The 25,560-nt window shown below is 38.7% G+C and overlaps 1 protein-coding gene across 6 annotated transcripts in view; it reads right to left on the reverse strand.

Moving 5' to 3' along the window:
* The window catches only part of LOC115429500 (electrogenic sodium bicarbonate cotransporter 1-like), a 39,372-nt gene extending 14,057 nt beyond the window's left edge, over positions 1-25,315 (reverse strand). For 3 of the 6 annotated variants that reach the window (XM_030148997.1, XM_030149001.1, XM_030148999.1), the window contains exons 1-11: positions 24,929-25,315; positions 15,896-15,966; positions 14,690-14,857; positions 7,903-8,035; positions 4,799-4,959; positions 4,499-4,678; positions 4,134-4,232; positions 3,440-3,516; positions 2,442-2,599; positions 2,243-2,330; positions 1,049-1,203 (exon numbers count right to left, since the gene is read on the reverse strand). In XM_030148997.1, the coding sequence (XP_030004857.1) occupies positions 1,049-1,203; positions 2,243-2,330; positions 2,442-2,599; positions 3,440-3,516; positions 4,134-4,232; positions 4,499-4,678; positions 4,799-4,959; positions 7,903-8,035; positions 14,690-14,857; positions 15,896-15,966; positions 24,929-24,948 (1,310 nt within the window). In that variant the 5' untranslated portion in view covers positions 24,949-25,315. The remainder of the gene's footprint in view (positions 1-1,048; positions 1,204-2,242; positions 2,331-2,441; positions 2,600-3,439; positions 3,517-4,133; positions 4,233-4,498; positions 4,679-4,798; positions 4,960-7,902; positions 8,036-14,689; positions 14,858-15,895; positions 15,967-24,928) is intronic. The other 3 variants (XM_030148998.1, XM_030149000.1, XM_030149002.1) reach the window with 3 other exon arrangements.
* Between the last annotated feature and the right edge of the window lie 245 nt (positions 25,316-25,560).

Here is a 25,560-nt window from a genome sequence, read left to right on the forward strand (position 1 = left end):
TGTCAAAGTCATCAGCCATCAGCAGAGCCAGAGAAAGCACAAACTAGCATGAGATCTGGAGCTTTGTCAGCAAAAGAATATGTCAAATCAGATGTCTTGCAGAAGGTTAATTAAAAACATCCTATGATTCATAAAAAGATTAGTTAAACTATAAAGAAAACATGCATCAGGTATAAAATGGCAGCCTAACATGGTACAAGGATAGATCTTTCATGTCTTTGTTGGGGATAAACATATATGGTTAATCTCATCCATATCTGACTAGTGCGTTTTGTTTAATGCTAAAATGCAGCGAATCCCTTTCAGTGGTGTTGAATGTACACTGAGGAAAAACATAAACGCACCACATGACACTTTAACTTTTTAATAGCAATAGGTGTTGCACAATATATTAAATCGCACACAGTTTATTCTGTTAACCAATGTGGTACAGATTACCGTCTGTTAGAACATGATAGCGGTGTCTGGTATTCAGGGACATTCATGTGGACGCGGGGGGGGGGGGAGAAATCACAGCTCCATATCTTGTTTGTCCACCATTGGCTCCCGTAGAGCAGCACATTGTCTTCTCATCAAGTTGACAATATTGTCAATTGTGGCCTGTGGAATGTTATTCCACTCCTCTTTGAGAGCCACATGGAGCTATGGGATACTATCCGGAACCATTCCATCATGATTTGCGACATCTGTGGCATGGTGACATCTGAGGAAATGTGACCTTTTGAGGTGTCCTTTTATTGTCCCCAGTATAAGGAGGGCCCGAATACTGTTAATGCTGATAGAGCGGCGTCTGGACATGCTACACCTGTGTTGTGGGTGGAATCACTAGACCACTGAGTAAGTGCTGACTCGCAGAGATGGACACAAAGTTTGTTTATAAGCTAAGAGAATTAACCATGTTTTACAATTATAAGACATCATGAACTCATTTTGGGCCGTGCGTCAGGAGTTACACAAATACTGTACATGGTGCGTTTGTGCTCAGTATATGTTTATGCTCTCGCTGGATAAAATGTATTGGGATTAATTGATGTGGATTAACACCAACCTCTTGTCAGAGGAGGGCAGAGTTTTGGGTGGCTCTATTCTGATTTCAGGATCCCATTCTCCAGGAGGTAGGACAATGACCTCATCCATGAACTCCTCGATGCCAGCCAGCAGGTCCTGCCTGTCCTTTGCTTTGTAGGCAATATCATGGAACACCTGAGAGCAAACAAAGATAACTGCAATAATGCAACACACAGCATACTTACACAGCACCATTCACATGAAGCAGATGTACGGTAAAAAAAGCAGAAAATGTGCAACTGCTGTGATGTTTACGATTGCCTGAACACAAGGACATGAAAACAAGCAAAAAAAATTGCTTAACTATTGTAAATTTACACAAATATTGAGTCATTTGTGTTTGTACCCCAGTGCCATTGGGACAAGTAGATAGAGTACTACTGGAGCAGAAGTATGATGACTCAAAAACACAAACATCTGATAAACCTCTGACACCACTGTCACAGGAGAACCAATGGGGTAAAGTTTAACTTGAGGAAATCCTGGCAAACCACTTCTTATCCTGCAGTGTTGACATATGAGATATACCCAGAAGAGCAGAGGCCTGTGGGAATTTACATGCCAGGTGCTCTCACGCTTAAGAACATTATGAGCAGTCTGTTAACCTCCCCTTACTGTCGAGAAAGTAAAGTTAGAAGAATTGAAAAGAGAGGACAGGAAATGGGGGAGTATGAGTATCAGTATAACTACACTAAGAAGAGAATAGGCCAATAGGCATAATAAAAAAAACAAAAGTACATAGAAATAAATGATTTCTTCTGGCACAATATTAAAAACAAACTGAAATGGAGCTCTCACTAGAAATGCAGAACACTGGGAAGAGGTGTAGGTGGACAGTCAACTAGATTAATAAGAGAAATGCAAAATACAAGTTGTTAATTTCTAGACAGGTAAATAAAATCTTAAAAGATAACTCTGGAGGATCATTGTCTCACAGTGTCCAACAAATCAGGGCATAATTAGTACAATCAGAGATTAAAGAGGATGAGGGCGACTGCATTAGAGTAATGAGGACTGATTTAGAGGTTGGTATTAGTTCTACTGACTTACTGCACACAAAACCCACTGCATTCTGTATTGTAGCTGGTGTGCATCTAGGCAAGTCCAACATATCTGCACATTCTCAGGAGTGAATGTTAAAATCAGAGACAGTAAAGTGACAGTCTGCATGTACCTCATCTGCCATTAGTGTTGCGATGGCCCTTCCAATCTCACGATAGGATTTCGCTTTCCCTTTGGGGCCCAGCAGGACAAAGAGGAATCTAAAAAAAATCAGGGAAATAGGATGTTAGCTTAGACAAAGTCAGATAATATTGATAATGTCAATAAATTCTTCATCATCTTACAGTTAATGATCGTGTTGTGCACTTTACCTTGTGGGTACAGGGACCTCGGTTAGGGCTCCCAGCATGACGGCCTGCTGCAGACGAACAAATGCCACAAAGGTACTTTCCAGGAAATCAACCTCCCCGACCAGTACATTTGATGCCTCTGCATCGCGGGGAAGTTTCTTCATGAATTTATTCTTCAGCTGTTACGACAGAGAAAGCAAAAAAAAGAAGGGAATGCCTATGTCAAGCAGCTCTGAAATGCAGGATGTTAATTATGGTACTGAGAATACACTGAGAGCATGTACATACAAGCTAATATGATCAAAAATAAATGGGACAATGAATGTACTCAAGTACAACGTGGCTGTAAGGAGGGCAGGGACACAGTGTTTTACTGTCTGTATATTTGCACAGGTAGTACAGTTCCACCCTTTACTAGTCTTATGTACTGAACTGCAGCTTGGTTTACTATGCCATAATAAGTCTACAATGCCTGTAACTTTGTAACTGTAATGCAAAGTCTACACTTTTTCCACTCTGGTTATGACAAGACATTACAGAAAAGATGCGGATGAAAAAAAGAAACAAAAGTTGTGGAGATGATTAACTAAGGCCCCAGTGTTACGGCAAAGGGCAGTTCATTCTGACAGATCTACAGTTTCATTAGCTGCTGCTGGAACACAATTCCATTTGTTACATTTTAACAGGTTCTGTGACCTTTTATTAAATGGACAGTGTACTTGTAAAGGTGACAGCCAATTTACTGTCAGCTACTCATCATGAGTCATGACAGTGAGAAAACTGTGCGTAGATTATAGAAACTCAAAGGACACAGATGGGGGACAGTGAGCTTTTGTTACGCAGAGCAACAGGCCAGGCCGGGGTCTTATCTATCAGACCATGAGGCTCACAAGCTCATGAATCCAGAGGTCAATGCATGACCGTGCATAGTGCCTCTTTGTGAGTGGAAACCTTCAGTATCAGTCAGGTCACAGAATGGCTTACAGAGTTCTCACAACATTAGGACAGGAACACATTACCTGATCCTTCTCTGGTTTGTCAGAAAAGTCACTCAGGCTATTGGAGGTGAGGTTTCGATGGGCAGTAGTTGGACTACCTGCAGAGACGTTAAGACACAATTAGAATCAGAGAATCAGCAAAACTGGAAAGCTCTGGAAAGGTTTAATGAGAAATGGGAGTTCTAGGAATCCCAGAAAAGAAGGGTACTGAGAAAGTACATGAAGACAGCCAGAAACATCAGGGCTAAATGTAGCAAGGTTTAAGCTTTTTAGGACCAATGCCAGATGGCCATTCATTCTGTGAGTTCCTGGGAGAGCAGATCTGTGATTGAGGCCGTCTTAGATCTACTAAGTGTCAGCAGAAACACACTGAGGCAAATGAGCGAGTGTACACTTAGGAACTGTTCAGTTTAATACAGTCCATTTGTGGATCTGCTGTTACTGATAAAATGGCGGAAGAGTAAACAATGGTAGCTTTTTGTGTTCCAATAAATATTATTGTTATTTAAGAAAGATGCATTTAAAGATAGCTTCTAAACTAACAAAATAATCTTTCAGTGTGCAATGCTTTTAAAACAAATCCTTTCTAAAACAGACTGAAGGAACGCTCCACTGTATTCTTGTTCTTGGCTCTACTCATAATTATAGGCTTCCATCTGGAAACACATTGGACTGCTTGGACTGCTGGTAGTAGGAGTGATGTGACCTCACTTACAGAGGTATCCCATGCTGGAGCTCCTCATGACCTCCTCACATGGCTCCTCTATGTCGTGTGGGCTTAAACAAGGCACAGGGTGCTCATGGGGGCTGCGTACTACAAGATGTGTAACACCCAAGATGCAGGAAGTCAGAAACAGCATAGGCCCGAAGAAGAAGAAAAGGAGGAAAAAGAGCAGAAAGGGAAACAAGCAAAAAGGTTGCAATGAGAAGAAGAACAACAAAGAAACCCCTGAATCAACAGTTAGTGTTAGGATGCATTTAAGAAACCAGAAAGCACAAGATAAATAGTGTTTAAGTGAAAGTGTTAGGGTTAGAAGAGGTGAAAAGTAAAGGCTGGACTAATCAGACTTTTGCAGTTACCATTCTCCTGGTTGGAAAACAGTCTACTAGCACTGGAAACACTCTTGCCAATGTCTGCAAGAGAGCGCAAGTTGGACTTTTTGGTCTGATGGCGATGCTTCCTCAGAAGAGTGTACATGACCTTCTCTTTCAGGTCCGCCTTCAGCTGACCACTCTCAATCTGGTTGTCTGTGATCATCTCTGTTAGAAATGAATAGAAGACAAAAAAGGTTGACAGATCAAGGAGATGTTTAAGACCGCATCATCCTCAAAGTAAACACACCTGTGTGGTTTGGACTCTGGGTGGTCGAACCTACTTACCGACAACCTGCGGCAGCGTGGTGGCCTCCAGGTCCAGCATGATGGTGCCCTTCTCGATGCACTTTTTGAGTTCCACTAAGCTGTTTAAGAACAGCGTGGCCACATGAGGCTTACTCCAGCGCTCTCCACCTTTCTCTACCTTCTCCTCAAACTTGATCCATCTGGACAGAGAGGACATAGAGAGATACTGTTAAGATGTATGTGCAGTATTTTTGTTTTTATTACCTCCACCAAGGAACGGCGGAGGTTATGTTTTCATCGGGGTTTGTCTGTCTGCCTGTCTGTCTGTGAACAAGATAACTCAAAAAGTTATGGACAGATTTAGATGAAATTTTCAGGAAATGTTGATACTGGCCCAAGGAACAAATGATAAAATTTTGGTGGTGATTGAGGGGGAGGTGTTTGTTTGTCTGTTAGCAATATAACTCAAAAAGTTATGGTCGGATTTGGATGAAATTTTCCAGAAATGTTGATACTAGCACAAGGAACAAATGATTACATTTTGGTGCTGATCGGGGGGGCTGATCTGCCTTGGCAGAGGTCTGCACTGTCCGAGTGCTTTTCTAGTTGATTTATTTAACAGGGACATTGTACACTGATTCACATTGCTGTAAATGCACCAGAGTTAACCTAATGACTATTTATCATCTGCAGTCCCCGGACAGATGTTAAATTGTCACCCTAAAAGGTAGCACATGATTATAAACATGCAACTGTAAAAACAAAATTTCAAATACCAACACATATGAGTACAATACAGGTTTTGCAATACAAAAATTTGCATCCTGGTCCTGCAGAAGAAGAATAATAGCTATCATACTTTTAAACTGTGACAGCAGCCATTTCAGTCATTTTGTATGAGATTTTTTTTTTTTTAATGTTAGTAGAACCAATAGGGTCTTTTAGTTTGCATTGGTATTTATAGATTATTTATTGTTGATAATTTAAATGCATTTATTTGTAGTTGCTTTCAATGATCTTTTGTATTGTATTGTATTTGTGCACTGATTTATATATGTTTGTCACATTGCACTTCAGATGTGGGCTGATGTCTGTGGTAAGCTGCAAATGAATTGCCCGTATGGGATAAATAAAGTTTTCTCAATCAATCAATCGATAATGCCGCAGTAAACTTAGGTGTTTCTGAAAAAGCCCAGACAGCACTTCACTTGCATTTTGGGACAGTGACAACCCTGGATTACATAAAGTAAGCATGTGTGTGCAATTTTTTTCCTGAAAGTACAGGTCAGTGCTGAATAAAAGTACAAATGTGTGACTTTATAATTTTATGACTGCATAGGGGCAATAAACACAAGGCGACAAGATGGATTTTCTTTTCTTTACAAAACATCCAAAGTGTGTTTTGATTTAGCCACAGTTCACATGGCAAGAATAAGGGACCCAGAAGAGCGTAGGAATAAAAAATAAACCACCAGACGTGACATAATTCACGCAGAAATGGCAGCACTCATCCACATCGTTTAAAAACACACGTAGCTAGAGCTTGGAAACAAAGTGTAAAAGCATGAAGAGAACAGCCTCGGAGGTAAAACCAGGGATAAGAGTTGTCTTTTTAATAACAATGCCTCACATGTCACCACCACAAAGACCCATTCTCCTCTGCCTGTGGATGGGGTTTCCTCTGAGGATAAAGTATCCCCCTGGCTATGGTCCACACGCCTGTGACCAGCCACCTTAGTGGGAGGACAGCCGGGCCAAGGAGACGCCACCGACCTCAAGGAGTTCATTTACCTGCCTTTTCAAAGAACACCCACTGTGTTCAAAAGAGAACGTACTACTGAGAGAATTAGTGATTAAAAAAGAAATGCTTATCATTAATCTATACGGCTGAGGCTATTACTACATTACTCAAGAAAAGTAGAAAAGGTATGCCCCTCTGGGAAATTATCTTATGAACTAAACCACTACAATGTTTGCTGGTGGAAAGAAAAAAAATAGCTATAGTTTTGCTGTGTTCGCTGCAAAAATCAAAATCTTACCAAGTCTATTTTTCTCATTTATACTCAAAATATCTCATCATACTTAAAATAAGACATAATCACCTAAAGAGTAACTTGTGAGATATAAGAACTTATTTTTAGACAATAGATCTTGAAAATCTTATTTCAAGAAATCTTACTAAGATCATTTTCACTTGTTCTATTGGCAGATTTTTTTTTTGCTTGACTTATGCAAAAAAAATCTTGAATTTAGCTAAAAAATCTGCCAGTGGAACAAGTGAAAATGATCTTGGTAAGATTTCCTGAAATAAGATTTTCAAGATCTATTGTCTAAAAATAAGTTCTTATATCTCGGTTACAAGATACTCTTTAGGTGATTATGTCTTATTTTAAGTGTGATGAGATATTTTGACTAGAAATGAGACACATGCACTTGGTAAGATTTTGGTTTTTACAGTGTTCATTTTTCCAACTTCCTGTGCAGTAGCAGCATGCATTGTTTAAACATTTACTTACTTTCAGTGCAAAATACTTCAGAAATGAATCAATATTGAATGCATGAATCAAATGTGCATCCCACAGAGCCAAACATCAACTCACTTTCCTCATTCATGTCTTATTTCTGCAGAAATACAAAGTTTAATTATAACCATAAATAACTTAAACTGTAACATTTAACATAATCACAGGAACTATGAACCAAATTTCACTTTATCTTTGATGGCCAGATTTCATGTGGCATTCCAAGGGCCAATAGTAATCTTAGCTCTTGTTCTGACCATGTGGGTGTTTCTGTCTTTTCCTGGTCTCACAGAGCAGGTACTACAGATCCCAGTCAGATAAGACCAGACTGGGAGTACAGCCTATTTCCCTGCACATACAAAACCTGATTATTCATAAGGGATTGTGTTCCGCTGACTACACTAGAATTCAGATGCAAGAAACTGTTTTGTTTTGTTTTTTTAACTTTAAATAAACCCTCACACTGCTTCTAATTAAAGTTGAAAGTGCTCTGCAAGTCCACCTACAGAATTTAACCTCAGGCGTCGTGAGTCACTGAAAGCACAAAAACCTTCAAAAGATGAGGGAAAAAAATGGGGGTGAAAGTTGACAGATTTTTGGTATACGAGCTCTGTGGCTCACCTGGCTGTCTCTTTCCACTCCATCTCCTGCCCGTCCACAGAAAGCAGCTCATCCAGTTCTGTGAAAAGTTGGGGGGGTGGGGGCCCATCGTCCTCCTCTCCCAGGATAAACCTGATCCTCTCTGCTGGAGAAACTGAGAGGAAGAAGGGACACATTAGGGACCACAGCACTAATCCACAGTAGACTCCAATACTGTCTGTGTAAACTGCAGATACCTGATCTTAACCCTTTTAAGACTGCCATTATAACAGGCTGCCTAGGGGGTCTTCATGTTTTCTTTGCAATAAAAGTGTTAGGAAATGTCTTTTTTGCATTTTTGTTTTCAGGAAGAACTTAACTTTCATCATTAATTATCATTATTGCAAATAACAAATGCTAAAAACAGTACGTTTTAGTAAAAAAGAAAAAACGAACTTGACATTTTTAGCATATGCATTATCAGAAACAACTGTAAATGTCCATAATGAAACTTTTTAAAATTGCAAAAATAAACTTTCAACTATTTTACATCTGCTCAAACATACTTTTTGGTCTTAAACATTCAGAATCCATATTATGACTTCATATTTTTTTGTTATTTCAAGGCTTTTTTTTTAGCCTGTGTGGAAGTCTCTGAAACAGTTCCTTTCTACTTGTAATAGAGTCCCACATTGCTGCCGTAAAGTGTTATATAGTGTCGAAAAGCTAAGGATCTCAGCACTCAGTGTGAATCTTGTAGATGGCACAAACAGTTCAGGAGTTACAGTAGTTTGAATACTGTAAAGTGCAAAATGCAGCACTGGAGAGATCGCCGTTGTTAAAGGGTTAATGCTTTGATATCTACATTGAAAGTGACTAATAATGGTAACAAGAGCCGTGAGTTCAATAAGATGTGTTCGCTGTTCCTGTAGCAGTTCATCCTTGAATCCAAATCAATGAAAAACCCTCAAAGCACTCATGAAATATTATATTTTAACAAACCTTGTTATGGAAGCACACTGATAAAACGTCTACATGGTGTCTTTACATACAGTATTGTGCAAAGGTCCCAGGCCAACATCCACTTTGTTGGTTTAGTAAAGTTATAATAACCACACACACACATTTATCAGTCTCTGCATTAAATACAACCTGGATAAGTATATGTACAGCAGCAAGAACAAGTATCAGGGAAAAAAACAGCTTCTATAAACCAAAGTGGTTGTATTTAGTCTGACCTCCCTTTGCACTTAACATGTCTTTAACCATTTTGTTCAGACAATATGAGATTTATTGCATGAATTTTCTGATGTTTTATACCAGGTTTCTTTCAATACATGTCAGATGTTTCTAGTTGTTTGTGATGCTTCTTGTCATGGGATCAGAGGTCACACTAAATTGTGACTTTAACCTGTAGAACCCATGTAGTTCAGTTTTTTGCGTATCTTTTGACCCTGTGCACATATTTAATTTTTTTTTTCCATCTTTAAAAAAAAAAAAAAAAAAAAAAAAAAAAAAAAGAGAATGAGAATGAGAATGAGAAATAAATATATATACTCATTTCACCCCTGTAGAAACAACAAACCTAGAGGTGGGCTAAGGCTTTTACATAGGCTTATACATAAGCATAAGCTAGAAATAGACCGAGCAATTGTATCATCCCACCTCATAATTCTATCACAATGTATATGGGTGCAATAATTGTCTAAATCCTGTCACATACTGTATGTGGCAGGCATGAACAAGCAAAGGTAGTGTTTTACCGCACTTTAATCTGGTTGCAAAAACTGAATTTGAAATGAAAGACTCAAATTACCCACCTAGAAGTCGAACAGGAACACTGAACAGGAATAAACTGGAAAACGAAAGATCAGTGGAAGGTAAGTTACACAATGGTGGGGGTGTGAGGTGTCCTTGATGATGACGACGACTGTATTTTGCACAGTTTTTTGCCTTTTCCACAGCCTATATTCCACTGTGTACATATCTTACATTTTTACTATCTATATTCTACATTTTTATTCTGTTATTTATACTGTAGCAAGCAAACGCAATGACATTTCATTCTGTATACGCTTGTATATCTGAATGACAATAAAGTCTGTTTAAGTCTAAGTCCACATTACTTTACAACGTTAACTTTACAAATAACTGTGGCGATATTGCCTCACTACAGGCATTTATGCAGCTATACCGGTATCAGTGTGTTTTTCTTCACTACAACTTGCATTTAAAGGCCAGAAGAAGATGCCCATTTATTTAGCCCACGCTGATATAATTTTAATAAAAAAAAAAAAAAAAAGATTTGCCATTTCTAATTATAGACGATAAATGTGACCTAGTTAAATGTAGAGAAATCACACTGATGATGTAAGTCTTTATAGGAACACACCCTGCTTAGGAAGAAACTTTTATTACGAGCAACTTCGACTTCCTTCTAAGAAAGTTGTGCCAAAATCTACATCACTAAACTAACAACTGAATATTGACCCATGAGATGTGATTTTTTTTTTCTCCATTTTTCCAGAGATTATACAGCTGTAGATGTTAAAAAAAAGTGTGAGTCTAATTGGGGTTTTAAGAGGAACCCTGAGTTTGAAAATTTTCCAAACTATATATAATGGGTTATCTATTATAGAAGAGCTACTTAGTATCCCTGTTAACACCTCTGGGAAAGTTGTGCAACTCTGAAGTGATGAGGCAAAGTGCAAGTTAAGTGTTAAGTCACAGGTGTTTATTAGTAAAGCTCTCTCTTGATGTACTTGACTGTACTCGTCAGACTTCCACAGGTCAGTACATCAACAACGTAACAGCGCCTTTAACCTTTTAATCCTCAACAGCGCATCCTAGCTTTATTTAGGCAGGTTGTTTTTAAAATAGTACAGTCAGAGCAGGCCTTCTGCATGCAGGAAAATCTAGCTGCCCTTAAGTTACACAAAGGTCAAGATCAGTGTCTTGAAAGGACTGGAAACAGCACCAGGATATGGCTCATTAGGTGTCTCCCAATCTTGTGCATCAGCAAATTTGTGCAGGTCAGACACTAACGTCATCAGCATCGACCCAAAACAGAAAAACAAAGACTTCCTTCAGCCTCCCACATGGACATGCGGCCTTTCTGTCGTCCTTTTACCGACAGCCCGACTTGCAGAACCTGACTTTTGACGCGACGCTTCCTGAATGCCACAGGTGTACACAACACCATTCACCTCTTCAGTCTCACACTGTTATCAATGAAAACCTGGCTTTTGTTGTGGTTGCACACACAAGTTTTAAGAGGAGAGCGCGCAGAATAAACAGGATTATATGGAATTAGATGGAGGGCAAAACAGGAAAAAAAAAACAACAAGTGGAAGGCTCTCTATGCATCGTCTACAAGTGAGTGTTTTGAGTTGGAGCTTTGTCGTCTGGTGCATGTCATCCTGAACACTGCCCACGCCAGACTGTCAACTTATATTTGTGTATGCGATGGTGGAGCACATACTGTCCCTGACATCTTCTACCATTCTGCTTGTAGGGATATGTATTTTAACACATTATAAATAGACATAAGTATAGTAATATGCACTTCAAATATTTACTATGAGCTACTAGCACAAGCAAAAGTGCTAACAGGGACAATAGTGTAAAGGACAAAGGTAAACTAGCAAGAGGCAACATGCCCTCTCATTAAAAAAGGGCAAAGACCTAATATGAAAATCTTCCCAGGGGGTTGCTAAAGTGCTTTACAGCTCAACAGGAGAAAAATGTTTATCCCAATATCAGCTAAAGCTTCATAGTTCAGAAGGGTTTGCCCTCTCAGTCAACCTTCACAAGACTGTTTATACTTCAGATCGTCTACAGAGATAATGAGAGAGATGAGAACAAAAAAACTCTAGAGTCTTTGTCCGTCTGGGCTGAGTTTAGGGGGGCATTTAAAAAGGCCACTTTTCTGTTACATTTCGGCTTTACCTGTGGTCTGACTGTGTATGATTATACTGATGAGTCACTGTTTGCATTGACATTAATGCTCAAATATTTAATAATAACAATAATAATAATAAATTTTATTTGTAGTGCACTTTACATTTTTATCTAAAAACCTCAAAGTGCTACAGGCAGGGTGCAATAAATACGATTAAAAGGGAAGTTAAGAAATAGAAAGCAAGTAAGACAGATAAAAACTGTTTAAAAAAACAATTAAAACAGGTGAAGCATGCACTGACCAGGGAAGATTATGAATATGTGTTCCACTGAAAACACTGAGATGCAAAAATGACCTGTAATGCCAATTGCTATTGACGTCTAATCTGCGATTTATGATAGAACTTGCAAAAGAACTGGCAATAATCCTGTGTAAATGAACTGTAATAGTTGTAAAGTTTTTTATCAAGTCAACAAATACTTACATTATTACAACACTGGTTCCTCTATTACGTTAGAATAAGCAGTGACTGATGAACGTGTGTATTGTAAAGCAGCGCATGTCCTCAAATACATTCATATATAATGGCCCTACAAGCAAACTTTGTGTGACTCATGCAGTAATCAGATAGGGCTTGTGACATCTACACACAGATTAATGTTGAGCAAAACTCTTATCATATCATAGCACCTTCGAATGACTAAGCACACGGGCTGGTTTACACCAGAGTGTAACAAAGGAGGATTAAAGAGTCGAAGGAGCTAGCAGCATGAAGAGGATTACTCAAGTGCTTGTCTGTTGCAAGGAGTCTATGAACCAGCGGCTTAACAAGACACCAGCATGAGCAGGAAAGAGGCGATCACATTTAGGATACTGACCGAAAGTTGCTTTGTTTCCTCATACTTTACTTATTACTGTACTGTCCACATATCCTGTCAAATTAAAGCCCATGTTGGCATTATTGACTTAAAATAATCTGCACTGATCTGGATCCACACAGAGCTGATAATCATATGCTTTGACACTATTCTGTAGCAGCTGCTGCATATAAATAAAGACTGACATATGAAGAAACAGATGTAAATTCCTCCCAACACGCCTGATGACAGATTCTCGGGTCGCTGTATCCGATACGTACTAAACAGGCCTGTAATACATTCCACCCAATCTATTTTAAATAGTCAAATTCTCTAGACAATTAAATATTTGGTAATGCAGCATGGTGTTTAAATTGACTGATTTTGCACAAGTCATTGCCCTGCTGTACACTAAAAGGGACAATATTCTCTCTCAATTTTTTTTTTTTTTTTTTTTTTTTTTTTAAACTAGCCTTCATTTCAGATTCTGCAGTCAGTTCATCGTCACTGCTCAATAACTACTCCAGTACATACAGGTGCCTCTGCGTCAAAGCCAAGGTTTCTTATCTAGGCCTTACTGCTTTATCACCTTAATATGTTTTTTATCTATATCCCATTAGCTGCAAATTGTTAAATTCATATGTCTTAGGTTTTTTTTAAGGTGTTGCATATCAACTTTTGCTTCAGTAGTTTCTGTTCCAGCCTACCATATCTGTAAAATACTCCAACACTTTGTTACATTATCAATTATTAGAACTGAATGTATATCGATGCCTGTAACAGGGCCTTAAGGTTAGGACAAAAAAACAACAAAGTTTGGGAAAACTTGAGGTTACTTGCTCTGCTGCATTGGTCTACACATGATCTGATGAGATTCAAGGTAAATCCTGGCCAACTACCCCCCCCCGCCAATCTCTAACCCATTCTGATTCCTTAATGGTTATTTCCAGGACCAGTTAAGTATAGAGTAAACACCCTCTCCATTATACCAGCTTCCAGGCAGCAGCACCTTGGGGTGAATTCCAGAGTTGTGAATGATAATTCTGTGTCTTGCAAATAGCTTTTAACCTGATTGTAATGTTTGTGATTGCCCCCTCCAAGAGCTTTATGTGGCGGAACATAGACTTTACTGAAGCTCAAAGATACAACGTGGAGATTCCCATTTGATTATGAGGCTCATTTACAGTATACTGACGCTAAACCACAGCACCAGTGTCTGAAAGCTCTTTGTTTGATTCTTTCCCACATGAGAAATGTCTCTATCCTTACAATCAGGGTTCAGTCTGACCTATATGTAAAGACTTTCATCCATCCAGAGAAAACAATCTTGGGATTAATGTTGCTATCTTGCTACTTTAAGAGGAAAGCTTGAAGACATCTGGTGTGTTTTTCTATAGTAAGAAGATGCCTGACAAGGATTTTCATGTGTTTATTAATGTGCATTTTGCATCTTCATCTCATCATAAAAGGCTACAATCCATTTGGTTTTGCTATTGAAAGAGAATATTAATCTGTGTATTCCTGACACTATTTTATTTTCAGTGTGGATCCTTGTTTTTCTGATCACTCATTTTTACATAAAACTTCTTCATGCCTATATGCGCATCTTGATATTTTACAGCTCATCTGTTTTACTTTTCTCTCATTTACCTGCTGTGCTAAACTCACCGTACTGTAAAACATCATCTCGAAAGATAATAATAATACAACCCTTTTATTTACTTAATCATAGCCAATCCAGTGTAATTTTCAGATTAGCACTTCACATGTTCCCATTAAAACTCTTGAGTGTAGGTTTCTGGCTGGTAATTTTTAGCCTTTTATTATTATTTGTTTTACTTTCTTGGCTGCTGCTACCCCACCCACACCTCCCTGCTCTACTTGAATACCTACCTCCTTAACTACAGAAGCAATGATATCCTGTAGGATGTGATTTACAGAGTGCTGCTGGACCTCACCCAGCAGACTTAAACACACATCTCAGGGGTGATTTATCCATTACTAATGTGCCTCTCATGAATTATGTCTGGATTTTACTACTGAAGTCCACCAACGCTTTATTCAAACTCACTGAGAGGTTTGAGGATGTTCGCGGATGACTCGTCCCCATCCGACTTGTATCCCTCCACACTCGGTTCGACTCGATCCCTCTTGTCCTTGTGGCTGGACTTGCGTCTGTGGCGTCTCCTCCGGTGGTAGCTCTTGGGAACATTCACACCAATATACACAGTGTGGTGACCTGCCGCAACACAATAGAATACAGGGAATACAGATCAGATTAGATTCACATTTAAAAGGAAATTAATACATTTTATTTATAGGCACCTTTCTTGGCACTCAAGGACACTGTACGGATAATAAGGAGAGTATAAAACAAGCAATAAAACAGAGTAAAAAGTAAAAGGCAAGTTAAAAAAAATGACGTTAATCCTGTGTGCTGGTAATCTGCATTACTACCATAACTGCAGGGACGGGTGTGCCGAGTCAACCCGAACACATGCCATACTCTTATTAAATAAATAAAAAACCTACAAAACCAAAGCAGTCAGTGATATAATTTGCTCGAAGAGATACTTTGCATCATCAGTCAAGCACATGGAGAGATAAATCAGTGTCAAGTACTTCCTACACAGCAGTACATACAGGAAATGATGAGTAAATGTCCCCAGGAAGTAATTAGAAAGAGAGAAAACTTACAAATACCATGATTAACTCAACAAGATAGAGTTGAAGCCACTGCATATTTAACCCATTCCACAAAGTGCTGTGTAAAACTTCACGGGTGTCCTCCTGTTAAGACTGCAGCATGTCTCAGGGGTTTAAATGACACCTTTCGTACCAGTCTGAGGTCAGTTTGGTTTCCCAGAATCCACCTGTAGTGGTCATACACAGAGGTAACGGGGTCACGCAGCTACAACTTAATACACACCATGACATATTGCCAAAAACACTGATGTCATTCTCTTTGTGTGCACCCTTAAGCGTTGGTTTGTGAAACATGTGATTGTCCGAGTAAACCAGTGTGGGCGTCTCCACACACATTCTTTTGTGGCTTTAGTCTGACAGCAGCCAGCACTGAACAGGATCAGCACACTTGAAGAAACATCCTCCTGCTCAAAAATATTACAAGCCTTCTTGTTCTTACATCTGTTTTCTTCTCAGATGTTAATTGTGCTGATAGTAGAGGGAAAACATCGTAGGATTAAGAAGGCAACACACATATGAAACAATTACCGATCTTCTCTCAGTTACGTAACGTACATGGAGATGGTCTTACCTTCCACTTCATCATCGCAGATATGTTTGACAAACGATGCCCCCCTGTCCAGGACTGCTTCATCCTCCATTCTGCAAGAAGGAATTATACAAATAATGAATAATATTAAACTGAATGAATTGCAATGTTGGAATGTACTAACCAAAACTCAACAACATCCACTGATCAGACTCTCATACCTGCATCCTTAGTCAAATTAATACTTCAGGAAATCAAGTTCTGAAGAACATCAGTGTTGTCATGTTTTAAACCTGCACTACTTGACATTTCTTTTAGTGTTATTAAGCAAAAATTTTGCACACATTTTTTCAGACTGGTAGGAGGGTTTAATGAGTGACTGACAGTTGTAATTATCAGATTTGGACTGAGAGGAGAGATGAGCAGAAGGAAGGTGTGTATTTTCACAATCTGGTGTGTTTTTGGCTTTTACAGCTTTGACTGAAAACTCCATTTGACATGGACAAATATGTATTTGTATGGAATGCAATCTTAATGATGACTCATATTCAGCAACTTCTTATTCATCTATCTACTGATGTGGAAAATTAGCCTGAAAAGCCATTTGTTTCTTTTTAGAACTGTCAACCAATGTGACAAAATAAAAAAAAAAAAAAAAAAAAAGAGAGAACAGGTATAATGACAGCAATTTCAAGATGTAATTTTCATACTAATGCAGCTGGTTATTATTTGTGGAAAAGAAAAACATGTTGCATAAGCACACAGTAAGATGGCAAAGTCAGTCACCTGGGAAGCATTTTCTTGCCTTTACGTGCATTAACATTTTTATGCTGCCGCACTCACCCACATACTCTGTGACTACAATGTCACATTCCCTTCCACCTACATTAGTGCTACGAAAATGAAAGTCTTTAGCAGCCTTTTCTTCAGTAAGTGCCTGGATAAATCAGATGAACTTGCACAAAGCTTCATAATGGAGAGTTTTCTCTGCAGAGAAGCCGTTATTTAAGAGTCCACTAAGATCACCTACATGATCTATGAACTGATCATGCTACAGAAGCCTCGGTCTAAAAGGAAGGTAATCTACGGTTTAGGCCTCGATATAAAGCAATCAATGAAAAATAAACTGTGGATATTTATTTTTTTAATACATATGTGGTTGTGTGTGAATGTTTCTTTTGTTTTTTTTCTTAAGTTTAGTTTATTTTGTCTTATTTTATATTCTGTAAACAGTTGTGCTCATAACTATACATACCCTAGCACAATTTATGATTCTTTGTTCATTTTTCAGAGAATATGAATGATAATACAAAACCTTTTCCTTCACTGGTGGCTAGTGGTTGGATGAAGCCATTTATCATCAAACAAAAGTGTTTGCTCTTTTTAAATCCTACTCACAACAGAAACTATCCAAGTGACCCTGATCTAAAGTTTACACACCCTTGTTCTTAATCCTCTGTATCGGCCTCTTTAACATCAATGACAGCTTCAAGTCTTTTGTGGTAATTGTGGATGAGACTCTTTATTTTCTCAGATGGTAAAGCTGCCCATTCTTCTTGGCAAAACACCTTCAGTTCCTTTAACATTTGGGGTTTTCTTGCATGAACTGCATGTTTGAGACCTCCCCAAAGTGGCTCAATGATACTGAGGTCAGAAGACTGAGATGGCCGCTCTTTCACCTTCACTTTTTTCTGCTATAACCAAAGACAGATCAACTTGTCCTTGTATTTTGGGTCATTGTCATGTTGGAACATCCAAGACCGTCCCGTGTGCATTCTGTCAGGGTATGTAAACTTATGAGCACAACTGTATGTAAAGGTGTTGGTGTTTGTTCAGTGTTTTTATATTGAAAAACCTTAAATAAAATATATTTAAAAAAAAAACAAAAACAAAAAAAACAAAAAAAAACAAAACATGCAGTTATTCCTAAGTACAAAGTGAAAGCTGCAAAAGACCAGCATTTGTTTTAATCTCATCTCCAATGAAGCGTCATCTGACACTCGCCAGTTTAAGTCTGCATGTGAATCATTGTCTTTCCATTGTATCTAGGAAACTACACAAGCGTGTCAGTGTCAAATTAGGAGTTCATCTGGCCAATCTCACTGACTCAGAATAAAACAGTTTATGGTCACCGACTACAACAAATAAATACTGCATTTATGGTGCATATCAAGAATGTGGATAAACTTAAGGATAGTTTCCATTTGGCACCAAACAATTCCAGACTGAGAATGACACAGGTCACAAAATGAGGGGATGGAAGCAGTGTACACAAACTGTTGAATAAACAAAGTCAGGAAGGATACAACTTGTTCCTCGGATTGCAATGCTCATCTGAATTTCCCATGTGGATACAACCATATCAGAGCTGCAGGAGAGATAGCGGAATAACACTGAGAGCCGACGTGATGTCAAACCACCAGTTCTCAGCTCAAAATGAAGAGTGACCAGGATGGATGGAAGTCTAGCCTCTTTACAGAGTTTTTTGTTGCTCACTGTTATTTACAAAAAGAAAAAAAAGAAAGGTCGAGTTCCCACTCTATCATTTAGCGGCAGACTTCTTTGTTTCTTGATCAGTTTGTGCCCTGTCTTCATTCTCTTAAGGACACAGGTACAAGAAATACAAGCAGCTTTAGGAGATTACTGCTGTCTTTTATAGGGAATGTGTATTATATGTAACAAGAGCTGGACAATCTGACAACCTTATATCACAGATGATCCAGAGCAGGGGTGTCAAACTCATTTTAGCGCAGGGATCACATTCACCTTAATAAGATCTGAAGTGGGCCAGAGCATTAAAATAATAAGAGTGAAAAAAGTGAAATTACATTGTGAAAATGTTTATAAAGGTTTCCTTAAAAATGTGAACATGCACAACCTGAAATTTCTTTAAAAAAAATTGCAATTTAACAATATTATACCTCAGTTTATCATTTACACACATGCATTGCAACTTACACATCACAGTGGATCTACAAATACACAAAACATTTGGCAACAGGCAGAATATCGGTAATATTGGACTTATTTTTCTGTAGACATTTCAGGTTGTTCATATTTGTTCAGGTTATTCACATTTTTTGTGAAAGGATAGTTTGTAAATATAAACAATTTCATGTAACTTTACTTTTTTTTTTTACACTAAAACAAAAATAAACATTTAGACTTGTCATTATTTATAGATTTTTATGTTAGTATTTCACTGGTCTGACCCACTTTAGATTAAACTGGTCTGTAAGTGGAACCTGAACTAAAATAATGATAACATCCTTGATTTTCAATGTCTTCAGGGTCATTTTTGCATTTCACAGATTCACCCCACATGCCGGATTGGACCCTTCGACAGTCCAGTTTTGGCCCACAGGCCATATACATATATCCTTTATCTAACCAGCTAAAAAAGGCCTACTGAGATTGCAAATCTCTTTTTCAAGAGTGACCTGGCCAAAAAAAAGCAGCATAATACACAGTTTCTGACAAGACAAGACATAATCAACACATAATACAAGAACTTACAATCAATAGTTACGAAACAATTAGTTGTGCAAGTTTAAAAACAGTTACACTGACCAAGCTTATTGACTTCACGCTCCTCTAAAGTAGTTTTAAATTCACCAATAGTAACAAGTTCACATAGGTTTAGGCTGCTTCGCAGGACATTCCATGCAGAGGGGGCAGCATATTGAAATGCAGTCTTACCCAACTCTGTTCTGGCTCTAGGAACCACCATCAGTATATTTGACACCTGTGATCTAGAGCTTTCCAAGGGAATAAATAAGTGCTGTCCACCTTGGTTTATGCAAGTCATTGCCTAAATAAATAACATGATTCCAAAATCCTGCAAAAGTGCAAACTATTTAGTCAAAGAAGCTGTAAAAAAATCCATCATACTGTCTGTCCACACTAACAGTGTTAGCTTAGGATAGTTTAACTTGCACATTTTGTGTAAAGTGTGTTTTTTCTGCAGTTAACGAAAAAAAAAAGATTGATGAAATGATGACTTCAGAGTGAATTCCATCAACTCAGTTCAGAAGCTGAACCAGCAACTCATACAGTCTTCTTTATTTTTACTGAAGTAATGGTGTAAAATACACTGTTGCCCACAAAGTTGGGATAAAATATTTTTACCTCTTCTCATGAAATGATAGTAACCATGTGATTTATTTCTTAATAGATAAAGCGTAAATAAGACTCAGTCTGTAATCATTGCACCCGGTCAAAGGTGATCACTAATGTGTAGAAACAGGAATAAAAAGAGGAATGAGTCTAAAAACTAAATTATTTTGACTTTATGGGCAACAGTGTAGGGTGAAAAAGTGCAAAATTATCTTTGTTCATTATAAAACTCAGATGGGACAAATTAGATTACAGTTTATATGAGTAGTGTTAAAAACTGCACCTGCAACAGATGTGCAGTACCAGCCAAAACCTTCTCATTCTATGGTTTTCCTTTATTTTGACATTGTGGGTTAATTTTGAAGACATTAAAGGGAAACATGTGGAATTATGTGGTTTTAAAAAAAGCGTTACACAAACCAGAGTATGTTTTACATTTTACAGTCTTGAAAGTTTCCACATTTTGTTTTGACGACTGCTTTGCACAGTCTTGGCATTCTCTCTGTCAGATGTCTTCAGTTATAATCTACAGTTTAGAAAGTAATAAAAACCACTGAATGAGAAGACATGGGTACTATATGTACAATTAAGACCATGTGGGAATAGTGTTGACTATATCAATGATCTAACTTGTTTCAGGTCTAAAATATCTGTCCTAAATAATGCAAAAATAAGGCACTTTTAATCAAAAAATGTGATAAAACTACCATACCACTGGTATGGTACTGTGTGGTTGTAACTGGTTTACATTTCATACTAGTGACAAAAACGGTGACTCAGATTGTGGATTGAAATTCTACGGTGAAAGTTTGTCAAAGAGCTGTGTGATCTGAAGAAAACAACGAATATTTGAATGAAATTTGTTAACAGTCAGCACTAAAAACAGATATTTCTTCTGTATTTCCAAGAATTTAACCATTAAAATGAAGTGCTGTTTATGTTTATTCTCTTATCTATTGATTGTGCAAAATTTTAAATCGATCATTAAAGTTTTATTGCATCAAGTTGCCAAAATAAGCAAAGTATATCAATAAATTCTTGCCAAAGCATTTATTTATTTATTTATTTGATGAGGACAGTGCACATTAATGAACACTGACTACAAATAAAAACATTACTTGGTGTGAATATGCTGGATTTAGCTGGGAGCTATTTTCCATCCATAGTCCTCAAATATATTTTGCATCTTATTCATGGAAAGCATACGAAGGAGTCTATCAGTAATGTGACATTTAACTCAGGTACCAAAGTGTTGTCTCATGGGGGCAGGTCAAGTAACACACAGTCAGAGGGCCTTCAGAAAACCGGCCACACACACACACACACACACAGGAGAACAAGGGAAGCTCAGGTTGCATGTTTACTACTGGCTATACCCAGCCAAAGGAGCTACGATAAACATCCCACACCAAGACCTGAGTCAGGAAGACCCTCATGAGGAGCATAGCACAGGTGGTAAAAGCATATCCAGGACACAAGAGGAGTAAGACGCACCAAATCCAGAAAGTAGACTGGTATGGAACATGGAATGTGCAGAGGATGAGGTGATGCCGGGGTAAAAAGTGGAACAAATGTGAAGAGCAAATTAAAAACACAACAGAGTCAAAAGAAGACCTGAAGACCCAGCTCTTCCGAGAGCACCTCCTGTCCTAGCACTTTCAAACATTCCATTTTAAATATTCTAATAAGGTTTTTCCCAGGACAACCACAGATTCTTTCACGATTATCTCTGGACCTGCTGCGGTGGTCCGGCCTCTTCCCTGCCCTCATCATCACCACTCACTTATCCTCAACCGCCTCCATGTGTCTCCCCCTACTCCCCCCTTCTCCCCCTCTCCCCCAGTCCCTATCTCTATCGCTCTCTCTTTTTCCCCTTCTCTACTCTCTCTCTTTAACCCCAACTGGTCAAGGCAGACGGCCATCCTCCAGGAGTCTGGGTCTGCTCGAGGTTTCTGCTGTTAAAGGGAAGTTTTTCCTCGCCACTGTCACCAGTCACAAGTGTTTGCTCCTGGAGGATTCTGTTGGGTTTCTGTAGAATTGACTTAGAGTCTGGTTTTGACCAACTCTATATATAAAATGTCAAGAGATAACTTTCTTGTGATCTGGCGCTATATAAATAAAATTTGATTGATTGAGTGATTTAATTGGTTTTCCCCTGTAAGTCGCTTTGGAAAAAAGCGTCTGCCAAATGCGTAAACATAAACATAAACATAAACATAAAAGAGCTGGAGATGGAGCTACATGAGTAACTTTTACGTGTGCATCAAAACATGAGGCAGATGATTCGATATTGGAGACACGGAAAATCTTCTTGATCTTCTTTTTCATTTCCTACATTGACCCTGTCCATCTGATTAATAAAAAAAAAAAAAGCCGGGTGAGAGCCGGAGCGTCCAGCTGTAGGCGTATCACTGGTTAACTTCTCACTTAGGTTCCTGATGACCTCATGAAGCTGGATAAACCTGAGAGTGCGTGAGGAGCCGGGATCAGCTGCTCGGGATCAGGGATCATCCCCATCTCTTTACAGAATGACGCATCCAATCCCACCGGCCAGGTTCAGCGTGAGGGAGGGTGCCCCGGTGTAACTCAGGATGACGAAACGGCACAAAGATGACTTAGAAGAACTGAGGTCAAGAGTTGTGAGGCAGCTCCAGACTTTTGGAAGCAGAAGGGAGTCTGGATGGGGTTCTGTTCAAGCAGTTAAAGTGGATTTGAGCATTGAAAAGTTTAAGTAGGTTTCACTAAGGCTGTGTTATCACATTACACAAACCAAACATTTTTCACAGACATGGATCATGTCTGTAAGAAACAAGTGATGGCCATGGGATACATTTAACCATTTAATATTAGTAGGAGGTAATATCTGATAAAGGTGAGCTGGAGTTGTAACAATCTAATGCTATTAACCCATAAAGGCCCAAACATCCACCAGTGACCAAAATCTACTGATCTAAACTGTTTAATACATGTTGATCCAATAATTCTAGCAATACATGCAAATAATTGGTGTAAAATATAGTTTGTCATCTTTTCATGGTCATCAGATATGACCCATTTGGACGTTCAGAGGCTCCGTAGTGAACATGGAAACACCATCATCTTCTACAACATTGATTCACCAGTAAAACCCATGGAGTTGGATCAATGACAGTGGATGGAGACACTGGGTTTATGTTCAGTTAATGATAGATTTTACTGCACATGTCACTTTTTCTTCAATGTTCTCTATTTTTGATAATAACCCTCAACTTTAATGCAAGCTTTTATGGACTCTCTACATGATCAGTAAATTAAATTTTATTTAATTTAACTAGGTATGTTAGCCGAGAACTGATTCTTATTTACAATAATGATCTGGCCAAGAGGCAGCATACAATAGGATAAATAAGTAGTAAATGGTTGGTACATATCTAGCACTTTTCCACACTTTTATGGTGGCCAAAGTGCTTTACAAAGCCTCACATTCAACCATTCACACACCAGTAGGCGGTTGCTGCCATGCAAGGTGCTGCCAGGCTCTACTGGGAGCAATTTAGGGTTCAATGTCTTGCCCAGGGACACTTTGACATGTAGACAGTCAGAGGCAGGATTCAAACTGCCAACCCTTCAGTCATTAGACAACCCGCTCTACCAACTGAGCCACCTGAATTTTACTTAAAAATGTAAAATACTGAGCATATTATTAGAATGAATAGTGATAAATCACTTAAAAAAAGTTAAAAATAGAGAAAAAAAAATCATTTGGAAACTGCCACAGAAGTAGCACTGGGTCTTTATGGGTTCAACAGGACAGAGAAAGGTGATCAAATGCAAATGCCATCCCCAGGTTATTCTGCTCCTCTTATGCAATGATCTGCCTCCTTTTTCGGTTCACCTTAGCTTTTGGAATTTCCTCTGAATGGATAAGGAAATGGATGTTTTCTAGAAATCCTTCTGCAGGGCACAATAGAGTTTTTATGCAACAAGTTTCCAGGTGGTGCAATTATGAAACAAAAGGACAGTGACAAGAATATAGATGGCACAAAGCGATGAAGAAATACGTTTTGCCAGCACAACCAGATTTCAGCACCTTCACAAAAGGCAGAGGTATGAGGAATTATCATGTACTATTACAGCTTCAGCTGCTATTGTGAACAGAGGGCAGGGTTCACACCTGGCTGAAGGGCTCTACTCTGGGCTTTTCCCACATCCTTTGTTGAGTGTTAGTATCAGTATGAGACACTGTAAAAACACTCAAATGGGATCACTTAGAAGTACAGATGAAATGAAATCAACTCCAGGTTAAACACCAGCACACGTTTTCGTGTTTATCATTGCCGCTCTGCGTCATGGCGCAACGTCGACGCACAAACCGGCCCACGTTGAAAGATGTTTTTTGTGAAGTTTCAACTTTTACGCCACATGGTGTGTGTGTGTGTGTGTGTGTGTGACGCAATCACTCCCGACACACGGCTTTATTCATAAAGTCACAGCTGAGACAGTTACTTCACCTGAGATCATTGCGTCTGTCTAATTCACTGTGACAGCTTCTTGGAAATTAGATTATCGGCTGCGTTCAGTGCCAGAGCGAGCATTGGCGACGGTGGCTTATCCAACCCAAGGTGTCACATGGGTTCAGATGAATGAAACAAAAAAAAAAAAACAAAACAAAACAAAAGCACGAGTAGAAGACTAATCAATACATATGTCGCATGAGTTTTAGTAAAAGTGTGATTAAAATAAAAGACACATAAGTGATAGGACACATTTACGCACCAGAGGATGAAAGGATAAAGTGTCAGGTTTTCATTAGGGAATATTTATTATATATATTTTTTTCCCCACCTGGACTCTCCATAAGGTGGATCTGACTGATGAGTTGGAAACTGCAGCCAACGTTAGAGTTATTGACATAAGCAGAGTACGGAAACAGCTGCGTAAAAAAAGCACTAACATGAAAGGAACACAAAGATAACTTACTTGGTCTTTTCAGAACTCATGGTGACAGTCTTGGTTGTGATCTCCACTCGTCTTCCTCAGCTCAGGTTCTGTTTGTAGTCTCTGTTTGGAAAATGTTCACCTTCTGCAGCTGACGCGCTCTTTTCTTTTTTTTTTCCTTTTCTTTCTTTCAGTGGATAAAAAGTAAAACTGAAGTCGAGGAGCTGGAGCTCTATCTCTCTCGCTGGAATAATTTCTTCGACTCTACAAATCAAACTTAACCCAGGACAAACAATCCTCATATCGTGCTGGATTCGATCAGGTCTTGCGTGGATATCATCTTCAGAGAAAAGGCTGCTTTTGAGTCTGGCTCCAAACGCGTGGAGACTCGGAGCGCAGCGTGTCTTTTTCCATATTTAAAGTGCCATCCCTCCTCCTGCGTGACGCCACGGAGGGGTGGAGGTCACAAAGTTACTCCTGGGTGGCGCACAAACCCCTACTTATCCAAATGTTTCACCGTGCATGGAGAGACTAAATAACACCTTAAATGTCATGTTTTTAGACTTTCGTGTGTTTTAATAGCACACAGGTTCAGCATTTGGAGTCACTTAATATGGTGTCATTTTAAAGTAAAGCGTAAAGATGGCTTTTTAATTTGATATTTACTACAACAA

The sequence above is a fragment of the Sphaeramia orbicularis genome, chromosome 12 (assembly GCF_902148855.1).
Source record: "Sphaeramia orbicularis chromosome 12, fSphaOr1.1, whole genome shotgun sequence".
In the NCBI taxonomy this organism is placed as follows: Eukaryota; Metazoa; Chordata; class Actinopteri; order Kurtiformes; family Apogonidae; genus Sphaeramia; species Sphaeramia orbicularis.